Source organism: Elgaria multicarinata, chromosome 2, assembly GCF_023053635.1.
Source record: "Elgaria multicarinata webbii isolate HBS135686 ecotype San Diego chromosome 2, rElgMul1.1.pri, whole genome shotgun sequence".
In the NCBI taxonomy this organism is placed as follows: domain Eukaryota; kingdom Metazoa; phylum Chordata; class Lepidosauria; order Squamata; family Anguidae; genus Elgaria; species Elgaria multicarinata.
Window position 1 is genome coordinate 173,266,039 of NC_086172.1, and position 13,963 is coordinate 173,280,001.

The 13,963-nt window shown below is 45.5% G+C and overlaps 1 protein-coding gene across 1 annotated transcript in view; it reads right to left on the reverse strand.

The window, feature by feature from the left end:
• Window positions 1-13,963, reverse strand: part of PRKCH (protein kinase C eta) — a 154,772-nt gene that overhangs the window by 72,606 nt on the left and 68,203 nt on the right. The window contains exons 4-8 of the mRNA XM_063118234.1: window positions 12,426-12,460; window positions 9,103-9,191; window positions 6,016-6,145; window positions 4,045-4,172; window positions 1,834-1,977 (exon numbers count right to left, since the gene is read on the reverse strand). Coding sequence (XP_062974304.1) covers window positions 1,834-1,977; window positions 4,045-4,172; window positions 6,016-6,145; window positions 9,103-9,191; window positions 12,426-12,460 — 526 coding nt within the window. The remainder of the gene's footprint in view (window positions 1-1,833; window positions 1,978-4,044; window positions 4,173-6,015; window positions 6,146-9,102; window positions 9,192-12,425; window positions 12,461-13,963) is intronic.

Genomic DNA, 13,963 nt, shown 5'->3' on the forward strand with positions numbered 1-13,963 from the left:
GGAAAAGAGGAAATGGGGTGAGGCGGAAACACTAGGAGTTTATAAACGTATACATGGAATGGAGAAAGTGGAAAGACTTTTTTTTTCTCCTTGTGCTAAAACCTGGGGAAGAGAAACCGAGGCAGAGAGAGAAAAAAGAAGAAAGTGCTTCACCCACAAAGTTCCTTAACTGTGCTTGGATGTGACCGAATCAGAACTGTGGGCCACGGATTGTATCAAGAACCAGGACAGCCAGTGTGGTGTAGGGGTTAGAGTGTCGGACTGGGACTCGGGAGATCGGGGTTCTAGTCCCCACTCTTCCATGAAGCTCACTGGGTGACTGTCAGCCTAACCTACCTCACAGGGTTGTTGTGAAGATAAAATGGAGAGGAGGATGACTATGAAAGCTGACTTGGGATCCTCGTAAAATTACATTAATTATTAAATAATAATAATAATAATAATAATAATAATAATAATAATAATAATAATAGCAGCAACAACAGTGAGAACAACAGCAATATGTAGGGCAAATCCCATGCTTTACCACTAAGCTAGCTAGAGAGAGAGAGAGAAATGGGCCACTGGTGTTAGACTACAACTCCCATCAGCCCTACCCAATGGTGAGGGATGATGGGTGTTGCAATGCCGCAACATCTGGAGAGCCACAAGGGGCTCAGCTCTGGTCTTGAGCCTGGGCAAATCCCACCACGACCTTCTCTCCCACACACCTCACTGGAATGAAGGAGAGCTCGTTCTGCATAGATCTCATTCGCTTGGATGGGGCTCTCCCAGAAGGTCTTCCCAGTGGGTTGCACCCCATGCTAATGACTGGGAGGAGGGTGCATGTTGATTTTCCACCCCAGGCAACCCAACGTCTTGCTTCAACTCCACAAGCCGGCGACACCTTCCTACAACAAGACACCCAGCTGTCTTGGCTCGATTAGAAAAGGAATTGAAAATAAAACTGCCAGTATCATATTGCCTTTATATACATATCTACGGTGCGACCACACTTAGAATACTGTGTACAGCTCTGGTCACCACACCTAAAAATAAGATATTGCAGAGCTGGAAAAAGTGCAGAAAGAGGCAACTAAAACAATCAAGGGGCTAGCCCAGCCTTCCTCAACCTGGGGCGCTCCAGATGTGTTGGACTACAACTCCCAGAATGCCCCAGCCAGCATTCTGGGGCATTCTGGGAGATGCAGTCCAACACATCTGGAGCGCCCCAGGTTGAGGAAGGCTGGGCTAGAGCATCTCCCCTATGAGGGAAGGTGAAAACAGCTGGGATTGTTCAGCTTGGAAAAAAGGAGGCTAAGGGGAGACATGTTAGAGGTGTAACAAAATGATGGGTGGTGCAGAGAATATGGAAAGGGAGACATTTTTTTTCTCCCTCTCCCATAATACTGGAACCCTATGGGGTCATCCCATGAAGCTGATTGGTGGGAGTTTCCGGACAGATAAAAGGAAATCCGTCACACAGTGCAGAGTTAAACTATGGAATTCACTACCACAAGAGGTGGTGACGGCCACCCATTTGGATGGCTTTAAAAGGGGGGTGGATAAATTCCTGGAGGAAAAAGCTATTGATAGCTACTAGCCCTGATGGCTAAGTGCAACCTCCAGTATCCGAGGCCTGTGTGCCTGTGTGCACCAGTTGCTGGGGAACATGGGCGGGAGGGTGCTGTTGCACCGTGTCCTGATTGTGGACAGTTGTTTGGCCACTGTGTGAACAGAGTGCTGGACTAGACGGACCCTTGGTCTGATCCAGCAGGGCTCTTCTGATGTTCTCCGCAGCGCTGTTGCTGGTGGGATGCCAAAGCAGCTTCCAACGTCCACAGGATCCCTTACCTTTCCAAAACTGCCCTTTCCCAGAACCCGGATGAATATTAAATCCTCAATCTTGAGCCTGCTTGCCGAGACGTTAGCCACACTGGTGCCATCTTTGGCGCTGTCTTTTTTCTGGCGCCTCAGTGTTGACCTTGAGACCAATTTCTGTGAAGGGGAAAGAGAAAGGCAGGCAGGTCATGGGTTGCTTCTGTCTGAAATATTTACATCCACAGAGCTCCGGGGGCATGGGGCGGTCTTCAGCCATGAGGGACAGCAACTTGTGCAGCCCTGGACTGAAAGCTGACAGAGGAATTTAGCCTTGTCAAGGCTTTATGGTTTAGAGCAGAGGTGATGAACTTTTTGAAACTCCAGACGCTTCCGGGGGCCACATTCCAGTAGCGGTTGGGGCCACAGAGACACAAAGTCAGGGCTGAAAAATCCACCAACAACCCAATCGCATTATTACAAATTTATGTTTATTTATTTATTTATTACATTTTATACTGCCCAATAGCTGAGGCTCTCTGGGCAGTTCACAATTTAAACTATACAATACAACATGACAAGTCGAATATAAAAGTTTGAAAGTACTACGTAAAACTAAAGTAAAATCAAGCAGCAGTGACAGCCCAGGAAAAACTTGTGTGTGACAAGGTGTGTTTTCAGGAGATGTTTTAAAGATGTTACATTTTCTGCCTTGTCTCTACTCAGAAGTAAGCATGAGCAGCATGTCTACTCACAAATAAGAAGGACAAAGATCAGCAGGAAGCAGGTCTGAAACACTCAACAGTACTTTCAAATAGTATTTCTACCCAGAAGTAAGCATGAGCATCATGTCTACTCAGAAGTAAGGTTGGCATGCCTCTGCACGGCTACTCTGAAGTGAGCAGGACAAGGCTCAGAAGGCAGCTGGACTGAATCACTCAACAGCACTTTAAATAGCATTTCTACTCAGATGTATGAGCATCATGTCTACTCAGAAGTAAGGCTGGCAAGCCCCTGCACAGTTATTCAGAAGTAAGCAAGACAAGGCTGAGAAGGCAGCAGGACTGAATCACTCAACAGCACCTTAAATAGCATTTCTACTCAGATGTATGAGCATCATGTCTACTCAGAAGTAAGGCTGGCAAGCCCCTCCACAGTTATTCAGAAGTAAGCAGGACAAGGCTCAGAAGGCAGCAGGACTGAATCACTCAACAGCACTTTAAATAGCATTTCTACTCAGATGTAAGTATGAGCATCATGTCTACTCAGAAGTAAGGCTGGCAAGCCCCTCCACAGTTATTCAGAAGTAAGCAAGACAAGGCTCAGAAGGCAGCAGGACTGAATCACTCAACAGCACTTTAAATAGCATTTCTACTCAGATGTAAGTATGAGCATCATGTCTACTCAGAAGTAAGGCTGGCAAGCCCCTGCACAGTTATTCTGACGTAAGCAAGACAGGGCTCAGAAGGGAGCAGGAATAAATTACTTAACAGCTTCCTTCCCGGTGCCACCCAAAAGGAAAAGCTCTTATCTCCGATCAGAAGCTTTCCCTTGCTAAGCATTGAGAGAGGGAGCCTTTTTCAGTGCTAAGCAGGGGAAAGCCCTTATTTCCGATCAGCGGCTGGTTGGAGATAAGAGGTCTTCCCCTCCATGGTGGAGGGAGCAGGACCAGTCAATGAAGCTGCCAGGCTGGATGGGGAACCCCTGTGGTCTGTAGGTTTCCAATCCCTGGTTTAGAGAGTGAGGTTTCTCTTTAGAAAGAGAGAGAGAGAGAGAGAGAGAGAGAGAGAGAGAGGAATGGCTGCAGATCTGACCCGGGGTGTGCTTCTCTGCATCACAGCCCCCAGGTCTACCTCCTGCAGTGCACAGACAAAGGATTTAGCTATACACTTCATGGATGCAGAGAAAAGGAAGGGGGGAAATAGGGTGACCATATGAAAAGGAGGACAGGGCTCCTGTATCTTTAAGAGTTGTATTGAAAAGGGAATTTCAGCAGGTGTCATTTGTACATATGGGGAACCTGGTGAAATTTCCTCTTCATCACAACAGTTAAAGCCCTCTTTTAGATCTGGTCACTCGAGTATAGCTCCTGCAGCTTTAACTGTTGTGATGAAGAGGGAATTTCACCAGGTTCTCCATATATACAAATGACACCAGCTGAAATTCCCTATTCTATGCAACTGTTAAAGATACAGGAGCCCTGTCCTCCTTTTCAGATGGCCACCCTAGAAGAAAACCAAGACTTACCCCATTTGGAGAAATATTTCCCGGTTGCAGCCCCATACATGCCAACGTCTTGGCCAGTTCCGCTGCATTCACCCCACAGTTGGGTGCTACGTTGGCTTCACAGCGTATATGTACGTTAATTTTACACACTGAAAAAACAGGCAGAAGGGATCAAATCCCAGGTCAGAGGAATTTCCAGGAACAGAATTTCTCTAAATCTGATTGGTGGAGAACAAAGGTGAACCTACCCAGACATTGCATGACATGAACCTACCCATATGCTACGTACATTGCCTAAGACTCTCCTCCAGGTGCCTCTTCCAAGAAGGGCTCGGAAGGTGGCAAGGGCCTTCTTGGTGGTGACCCCCTCCTCCCAATTATGGAATGAATACCCCAGCAAGGACCTCCTCGCACCAACATTGTTGTCTTTTCAGCCAGGTTAAAACCTTTCTCTAATCCCAGGTATTTGGCAGCATGGGGTATTGTTTGGATATGTGTGTTTGTGTCTGCTCTGCTCATATGTTTGTGGTTAAACTGTTTTTATATTATGTATAATACTGTATTTTTTAGGTTTTTAATCTTTGTAACCCTGCACCCACCCACCCCGAGAAAGCTTTGGCAATTGGGCAGTATAGAAATGTAATACATGAAATGAAACGAATACATTTCAGTATGACGAAGGAAAGGGAAACCTTTTCGTACATTTTCATTTCTCCGTCTCTGGAGCCAACACTTCCATGGGAGCAAAATGAGACACACACCCCTCTCATCTCTCAATTATAGCACGGAAATCCATCGGGGAACCCCAGGACGTCCTTGCTCCATCTCTTCGGATCTCAGAATCATACAACACGAAGGCACCTCGGAGGTCATCCAGACGAACCCCTGTTCAATGCTGCATCTGCCGTCCAGGATGTGCCCCCAGCATCCTGGACAGATGGCCACCTGGCCTCTGCTTTTACACCTTGAGCAAAGGTGAACCTGCCCTCCCCTGAGGGAGACTATTCCATTCCTATCAGGACAGTCTCCTAATGTTTCGCTGAAATCTGCTTCCTTGCCGTTTCCACGCAGCGGTTCTAATCCTGTTCCTCTGGACCAACACAGAATAAATCTGCTTCATCGTTGGCATGGTAGACCTTCAGGTTTTTAAAGGCAGCTATCATGTCTCCCCTTTTTAAATCTTTCAATGGGCATGTCTAGACCTCCTGGCGTTCCAGGAGGGAGGGGGGAGGATCTCGCGGTATTCTGCTCATGAGATCCTCCCCCTCAGTCCACACACAGCGTGCAACGTCCCGGGAGGCAAAAGGACATTGCACCTGCCATTTTGGATTTTTTTCAATTGAAAATGAGTGCACAAGCGCTCCATCAAAAGGTGTTTTTTTTTTAAAAAAAAGATCTCGTTCCTCCCCTCCGACCAGATGGGCACAGAGCTCCTGAAGAGCTCTGTGCCCCATGCCCTGTTCCCGGCTCGTGTTTACTCGTGAGGAACTGGGACGAAAACGGGATGGCTCCCCACACATCCCACGGTCTCGGGACGACCCCAAGACCATAGGAAAAATCAGGATTAAAGCCGTCCCGGTTATCCTGGGGAAAAGGAGGGATCATCGCTCCCTGCTCCGGGACCCCTTGTGCGTCATGTGGACGCACAGGGACAATCCCGGGGCGATCCCCAGGATAAACACTGCTTTAGACATGCCCAATGGTTCCTCAAAGGACTTGGTTTCCAAACCCCTCAGCATCAATGCCACTGCTAATCCATTTCCTGCCTGCCTGCCTCACTCACTTAAGGGTGGCTTGCTGGTGTGTTTTAGGATTGTGGGTGGGGTGTTAGCCATGCCGCCAACCCACCCTCATCAGGTTCAGACAAATGATAACCTACAAGTAGGGGCAGGGTTATGGAAAGGGCACCCGTGGGTGCCTGGCATGAGTCGCAAGCCACCGTGGCCGAAAACGACGGAACAAACCCACCCCTCATTTTGCTTTCCGGCTTACTTTTACACTGAAGGCCTTGCCGCATGATGCCCCAAAGCAAGGAGCCGCAGTGGTCGCAGAACGTGGGCACTTTGTAATTGTGGATTCTGAACTTGTGTGGGATGTTGATTCCAAACCTCTGCTCAGAAATCTGAGGAGGAAGCAGCAACGGAGGAAAAGCTGATTATTTGGGGAGGCAGAAATCAATTGAAAACACATACAGATTATCCCCCTGGCTTTTTTTTTTTTAAAAAAAAGAGCATGAATGGATTTTAGAGGATCACAACTCCCACTGATTTTCATAAAGAATGCCGTATTATTTATAAAACGTCATTGTCTATTAATCCTTTATTATGTCTTTATTTGCAGCCTTTATTTATTTATTTATTTATTTATTTTATTTTATTTATCATACTTATACCCCGCTCCTCAGCGAAAAAAGGATCTCGGAGCGGCTTACACTTAGGAAAAAGACAGTCCCTGCCCTCAGGCTTACAATCTAATAAAGACATGACACACAAGGAAAAGGAGTCAAGGAGGGAGGGAGGGAGGAGAGAGAAAGAGAGAGAGAGAGAGAGAGAGAGAGAGAGAGAGAGAGAGAGAGAGAGAGAGAGAGAGTCCAGCAGGAGCAGGCCCCGATGTTACTTCTGCCTGCTCCTGTCCCCTCGGATCTTAACTACAAACCTGTGATATAGATAGCTATTATCCCCATGTTAAAGGTAAGGAAGGGAACGGAAGGTCAAACTAGATGTGATGTTTATCATTTAGATGGTGAAATCATAGAATCACAGAATAGTAGAGTTGGAAGGCGCCTAAAGGCCATCGAGTCCAACCCCCTGCTCAATGCAGGAATCCACCTTAAAGCATCCCTGACAGATGGCTGTTATTTTTTAGCAGTGGTGGATAAACTAAGCGCCAAGCTCATCGCAAGCTGTTTGACCTCCCTCTCTGGCTGTTCAGGCACCAGCCATGAGATAAGGAATTCCTGGCTGCCTTCCTTTCTTCACTTTCCAGACAATAATAATAATTTCATAGAATCATAGAATAGCAGAGTTGGAAGGGACCTACAAGGCCATCGAGTCCAACCCCCTGCTCAATGCAGGAATCCACCCTAAAGCATCCCTGACAGATGGTTGTCCAGCTGCCTCTTGAAGGCCTCTATTGTGGGAGAGCCCACAACCTCCCTAGGGAACTGGTTCCATTGTCATACTGCTCTAACAGTCAGGAAGTTTTTCCTGATGTCCAGCTGGAATCTGGCTTCCTTTAACTTGAGTCCATTATTCCATGTCCTGCACTCTGGGAGGTTCGAGAAGAGATCCTGGCCCTCCTCAGTGTGACAACCTTTTAAGTATTTGAAGAGTGCTATCATGCCTCCCCTCTATCTTCTCTTCTCCAGGCTAAACATGCCCAGTTCTTTCAGTCTCTCTCCATAGGGCTTTGTTTCCAGACCCCTGATCATCCTGGTTGTCCTCCTCTGAACACGCTCCAGCCCCTCTTCCTTCATCAATTTCTCTCCCTTTCCCCTGTTGTCTTCCTTTATCATCTTAGACTGGAACCTCCTTGGGGCAGGGACCTGTCCTCTTATATTTGGAAAATACCATGCACACAAATCCTAATAACAACAACAAAAACAACAACAAAAACAATTCCCCTCTCATCTCTCAATAATAATAATAATAATAATAATAATAATAATAATAATAATAATAATAATAATAATATTGTTTAAGGATCTTCTGATATCAAGTGGTATTTAATACAATTCAATTTTTAGTTCATACAGAAGCTAATAGGTGCTCACCAGCAGGTCCCAAAATTTCTATTTTGACCTACAATAAAGATGCTTATCTCATTAGGGCAGACCCAAAATTGGCTACATGCTGTACACATAAGAGTACTGGAAGAATTAAGATTAAACCAATTAACTTAAAATATGGTAACGTTTATTCTGTTCACTTACGTGGTAACTACATTGTTGTGCAATCATTTGGTCATAAATGGAAATCAACAAAGTTGTAAAAATGTAATATACGGACTTCTTACCTTTTTTTTGCAGTAATTCTGTCAGATACTGGCTGTGTTCAGAAAACACGATAGTCAATGATGGGGTAATAATCAACTCAATAGTCGTTTATCTAGGGGGTACTCCCCACACGACGTGATAATAATCAAACATAAGGTGGATTAGGATCAGTGCTGAGTTGACTATTAGACCATGCTGAGTTGGCTCACTCATACCCTGCCCTCTCCCCGCCCCCAGTCCTCCCACTGGTATCCCATCAGCCATTGCTGCCAAAAATCGATCCTGCCAACTGGACTAGAGTGGCAGCCACTGCTTTGACCGCTCTTGCCTTGCGACTCTATGGCTGATGAAATAACCAACGGTGCCCTCCACACAACACGATAACCCGTGGTGGTTCAAATAACCAACTCTACACAGCGTTGGTTATTTGCCTTGGTTATTTCAGCCAAATAACCAACCGTTGGTTAAAAAACTCCCACCAAACAACATGACAACCTGCGGTGGGTTAAATAACCAACCATCGACTATTTAAACCACAGTTGGTTATCGTGTTTTCTGAACCCAGTCACTGTCAAATTAGTTATCCGTTCAATTCAGATCCCACCACATGCTCCCAACACCCCCCCCAAAAAAAGCTTCAGGGTGGCTAGCAACAATTGAACTCAATGGGACTTGCTTCTCAGTAGACATGTACAGGACCGCACTGCCAAGCATCTAATTTAGGAAAATGAACAGTGTGTTCCTATGCACATGTTCAATTGGAGCTATGCCCAAAAGCAGGGGTGAGCAACTTTTTCGAGGTCAAGGAACACATCCCCATGCGGGAATGTGGCTGGGGGTGGTGTATAGCCAACAGTAGGCGGGGCCAAAGCAAAAAGTGGGCAGGGCCATCCTTTTTACTCTCTCTCTCTCTCTCTTTCTTCCTCTCCCCTTCATTCCTTCATTCCTTCATCTCTCTTCCAATTCATTCATTCATTTATTTTCCCATACACAGGAACACTCATTCATTCACACGAACATCCACATACCTCACAGTTCCACAATTAACAACCCACGGAGCCCCAAATATATAACTGTGACTTTACCTTCATGTCCGGCTTGCTAGTATTGTTCTGGCACGTGCACGCTGTAACAATGAGATGGTGGCAACGCTTGTGCACCACGCACGTGCAAACTAGAAAAGAGAGGAGGCACAAATGAAGACATGGAAATGGTTGGCTGAAAGCCACAGAAACTAAAACGGAAGAGTAAGATGACATCTAACAGAATGAATTTGCAGCTCAGTGCAGCTGCTATGTAAGACGCATGTTCTGACGTGTCCTGGAGAGGTCCAATGGATTTTAACAGGACTTAGGTTCAAACTAGGTTCACCGGAATCATGGCAGAGGCATTCCCGAGTGGATGGTAACCGGTTCTGGATGGGGTTGCACTCCCCTTGAAGGAGCAGGTTCGTAGCTTGGGGGTTCTCCTAGAACCATCTCTGTCACTTGAGGCCCAGGTGGCCTCGGTGGCACAGAGTGCTTTTTACCAACTCCGGTTGGTGGCCCAGCTACACACCTATCTGGACAGAGATAACCTAGCTTCAGTTGTCCATACTCTGGTAACCACTAAATTAGATTACTGCAACGCCCTCTACATGGGGCTGCCTTTGAAGATGGTTCGGAAGCTGCAGCTTGTGCAAGATGCAGTGGCCAGATTGATAGCTGGTGCAGGGAAGTTTGAGCATATAACACCGATTCTGGCCTGCTTGCATTGGCTGCCTATACGTTTCTGAGCCCAATTCAAGGTGCTGGTTTTAACCTATAAAGCCCTACATGGCTTGGGACCGCAATACCTGATGGAACGCCTCTCCCAACATGAACCTACCTGCTCACTGCACTCAACATCTAAGGTCCTCCTCTGAGTGCCTACTCCGAGGGACGCTCGGAGGATGGCAACAAGGGAGAGGGCCTTTTCGGTAGTGGCCCCCCGACTGTGGAATGATCTCCCTGATGAGGCTCGCCTGGCACCAACACTGTTATCTTTTCGGCGCCAGGTCAAGACTTTTCTCTTCTCCCAAGCATTTAACAGCATTTAACAACGCTAAGTTTGTTTTCTAACGGACCCCAGAACTGTTGTTTTTGAATGGTTAATGTTGTTTTTATACTGTTGTTTTTATGTTTCTGATGGTTTTTAAATTTTGTATACTTTTAATGTTTACTGTTTTTAACTTTTTTAAACCGCCCAGAGAGCTTCGGCTGTGGGGCGGTATATAAATGTAATAAATAAATAAATAAATAAATAAATAAATAAATAAATAGGAATGTCAGAGAAATCCACAACAGAGTGAAATGCGTTCAGATTTTTATGAATCCAACTTGTGGGTACTGCAGCGGATTGACTTTTTTCCCCAAGCTATGGGTCTTCTGCAGACATGCAGACCAGGCGGCTGCCTAGACAGTCTGAAATCCCTGCAGTTGCTGCACGGTGGTGCTGCGTCGGTCATACGATGCAGCAGCCTCCTTGAAGCCTTCGCTTGGCTTTCCTGCGAAGCTGCGACTTTAAAAAGTCAGGGACTTATCCCAATTTTTTCTCTGGAGTGAGGTGAGTATGGCACATCCGCCATCTATCCTTGCACCAGAATCAAGGGGGAGGCATTCCTGAGTGGATGGCGAGCCCTGATAGGTCGCCATCCACCTGGGCAGAGGGCAGGCCCAGCAAGCCAACAGCCGCTAGAAACCCCGCACCCTCCATCTGTGCTGGGATGAACCACCGCCACCCCACTGCTATTTGTATGAATGCAGCACCTGGTGAAATTCCCTCTTCATCACAACAGTTAAAGCTGCAGGCGCCCTGCCCTCTTTTGTATCTGGTCACTCTAGTATAGTGCCTGCAGCTTTAACTGTTGTGATGAAGAGGGTATTTCACCAGGTTCTCCATATATACAAATGACACCTACTGAAATTCCCTTTTCAATACGACAGTTAAAGATACAGGAGCCCTGTCTTCCTTTTCATATGGTTAGCCTAAGGACAAGATTGGAGGCCACGCTGTGTGTTCCTCCACTGCTGAAAGTCCACCAGTGTATGTATGTATTTATTTATTTTGTAACATTTATATATACTGCTGAATATAACAGAATCTCTCAGTGGGTTCAAAAACATTAAAACACAATATTAAAATCACAATATTAAAATACAGCATTAGAACACAGCATGGAGAGGGAATTTCACCAGGTGCAGTGTGCATACAAAGGACACCTGCTGAAATTCACTTTTCTATACAACTCTTAAAGATAAAGGAGACCTGTCCTCCTTTCTATATGGACATCCTTATTTATTTATTTATTTATTTATTACATTTATATACCGCCCCACAGCCGAAGCTCTCTGGGCGGTTCACAAAAGTTAAAACAGTAAACATTAAAAAGTATACAAAATACTTTTATACAAAATATATATAGGGTGACCATATGAAAAGGAGGACAAGGCTCCTGTATCTTTAACAGTTGCATAGAAAAGGGAATTTCAGCAGGTGTCACTTGTATATATGGAGAACCTGGGGAAATTCCCTCTTCATCACAACAGTTAAAGCTGCAGGAGCTGTACTAGAGTGACCAGATTTAAAAGAGGGCTTTAACTGTTGTGATGAAGAGGAAATTTCACCAGGTTCCCCATATGTACAAATGATACCTGCTGAAATTCCCTTTTCAATACAACTCTTAAAGATACAGGAGCCCTGTCCTCCTTTTCATATGGTCACCCTATTTCCCCCCCCCTTCCTTTTCTCTGCATCCATGAAGAATATAGCTAAATCCTTTGTCTGTGCACTGCAGGAGGTAGACCTGGGGGCTGTGATGCAGAGAAGCACGCCCCGGGTCAGATCTGCAGCCATTCCTGGCTACAAAATACTTTTATACAAAATATATATAGGGTGACCATATGAAAAGGAGGACAAGGCTCCTGTATCTTTAACAGTTGCATAGAAAAGGGAATTTCAGCAGGTGTCATTTGTATATATGGAGAACCTGGTGAAATTCCCTCTTCATCACAACAGTTAAAGCTGCAGGAGCTATACTAGAGTGACCAGATACAAAAGAGGGCAGGGCACCTGCAGCTTTAACTGTGGTGATGAAGAGGAAATTTCACCAGGTTCCCCATATATACAAATGACACCTGCTGAAATTCCCTTTTCAATACAACTCTTAAAGATACAGGAGCCTTGTCCTCATTTTCATATGGTCCCCCAAATACACAAACACACGCACAACCTCAGCCTAAAAAGGAAGCCATTTCTATCAGGATGGGCGTGATCCATCAGGAAGTACTCCTGGCCACCTGCCATTCATTTCAACAGGGCTTGCTTGGGTGGTGATAGAAAAAGAACAACTCGTAATGTATACTTTAATTAAAGAGATAAAGCACCATACCTTGGCACTGGTATCCCTGCTTCCCAAATACACCCCTGTGGAAGATAAAACAGAGACAAATATATGACTCAGGATGTTATCCCAGTCCCACAGCTCAGCTCAAGAGCAAAATGACTACGGAGAGAGAGAGAGATCACAAATGCAGATGTGAAACTGAGCTCAGACGGAGAGACTCTTGCCGTGCTAACCTGGCTGCCCTTGAATCGGAATCAGAGCAGATTCACACAATCCTGGCTAATCAAAGTTTTTCTTTTTCAGAAATGATATATTTTTAAATGCAGGTCTCACCGCAAGTGTTATTGTACTGTCTTATTGCAACTGGGTTTTTTTTTTGGGGGGGGGGGCTATTTTAAATGGTTTTTCTTTTCTAATTTTGCATGGTGAAGTTTTGATATCGTGTTTTTATTATGTTGCATTTTGGGGTTGTGATTTTGTGTGAACCGCCCAGAGAGCTTTATTTATTTATTTATTTATTTATTTATTTATTGCATTTTTATACCGCCCAATAGCCGAAGCTCCCTGGCCGTTTCACAAACATTAAGTCCTTGGGTGCTACAGAAATTAAATACGTGAAATGGAGGTTTGTCGGCTTTCAGAAGTGGTGGGTGTGTAACATACATTTAAACAGGGTTTGCTATTTTTGTTTTTCTTTGGAGGGACACTTACTTTTCCCCACCTCCGTTCTGTGTCAGACCGATGTATCTATTAGCAGTTCAAAAACCGATTGTCCTCATCTCTCTTGCCCTTCCCCAACCAAGTTCCAGGCGCACCGACTAAATTTTTTCAAAGATGTTTTAATAGGGTAATTCACAGCTCCCTCTCACCCATGGTCCCCAGCAACTGGTGTTTATAGGCTTACTGCCTTTGATACTGGACGTCCGTGGCTTGAATATTCAAAATGGTCACCCGCATGCATCACAGCCCACTGTGGCTTGCATAAGCAACGGTGGCTCATTTGATCATGCAAAGTGGCTCATTCAAGATCCCTTCAAATGCTGTACCTCTTGTTCCTAAGATTTCTGTAAGTAGAGTGGTCAGTGCAGGCAGCACCTCTCAAAGACTTGATAAGGAAGCCAGGAAGCCACATTCCGGCTGGACATCAGGAAAAACTTCCTCACTGTTAGAGCAGTACGGCAATGGAACCAATTACCTAGGGAGGTCTTGGGCACTCCCACACTAGAGGAATTCAAGAGGTAGCTGGACAACCATCTGTCAGGGATGCTTTAAGGTGGATTCCTGCATTGAGGCCTATAAGGACTCGATGGCCTTATAGGCCCCTTCCAAATCTACTATTCTAGGATTCTATGATGACAGTCAGCTGTTGGCCAGTAATATTCTGCTGAGGTGTTTTAATGAGAGCTGGGATGGGCCAAGAAGGTATAGCTGATGGGCGGAGATGACTCATCTCTTAGCTGTCTCACCCCCTATCCTCACAAGGAATGTGCTAATGAATCTGGGGTGAGAACAATAGTCGAAGCAAGCTAAATCTGTGTGTGTAACCATCAGCCTGTGCCGAAACTGGATCTGAAAACAAAACA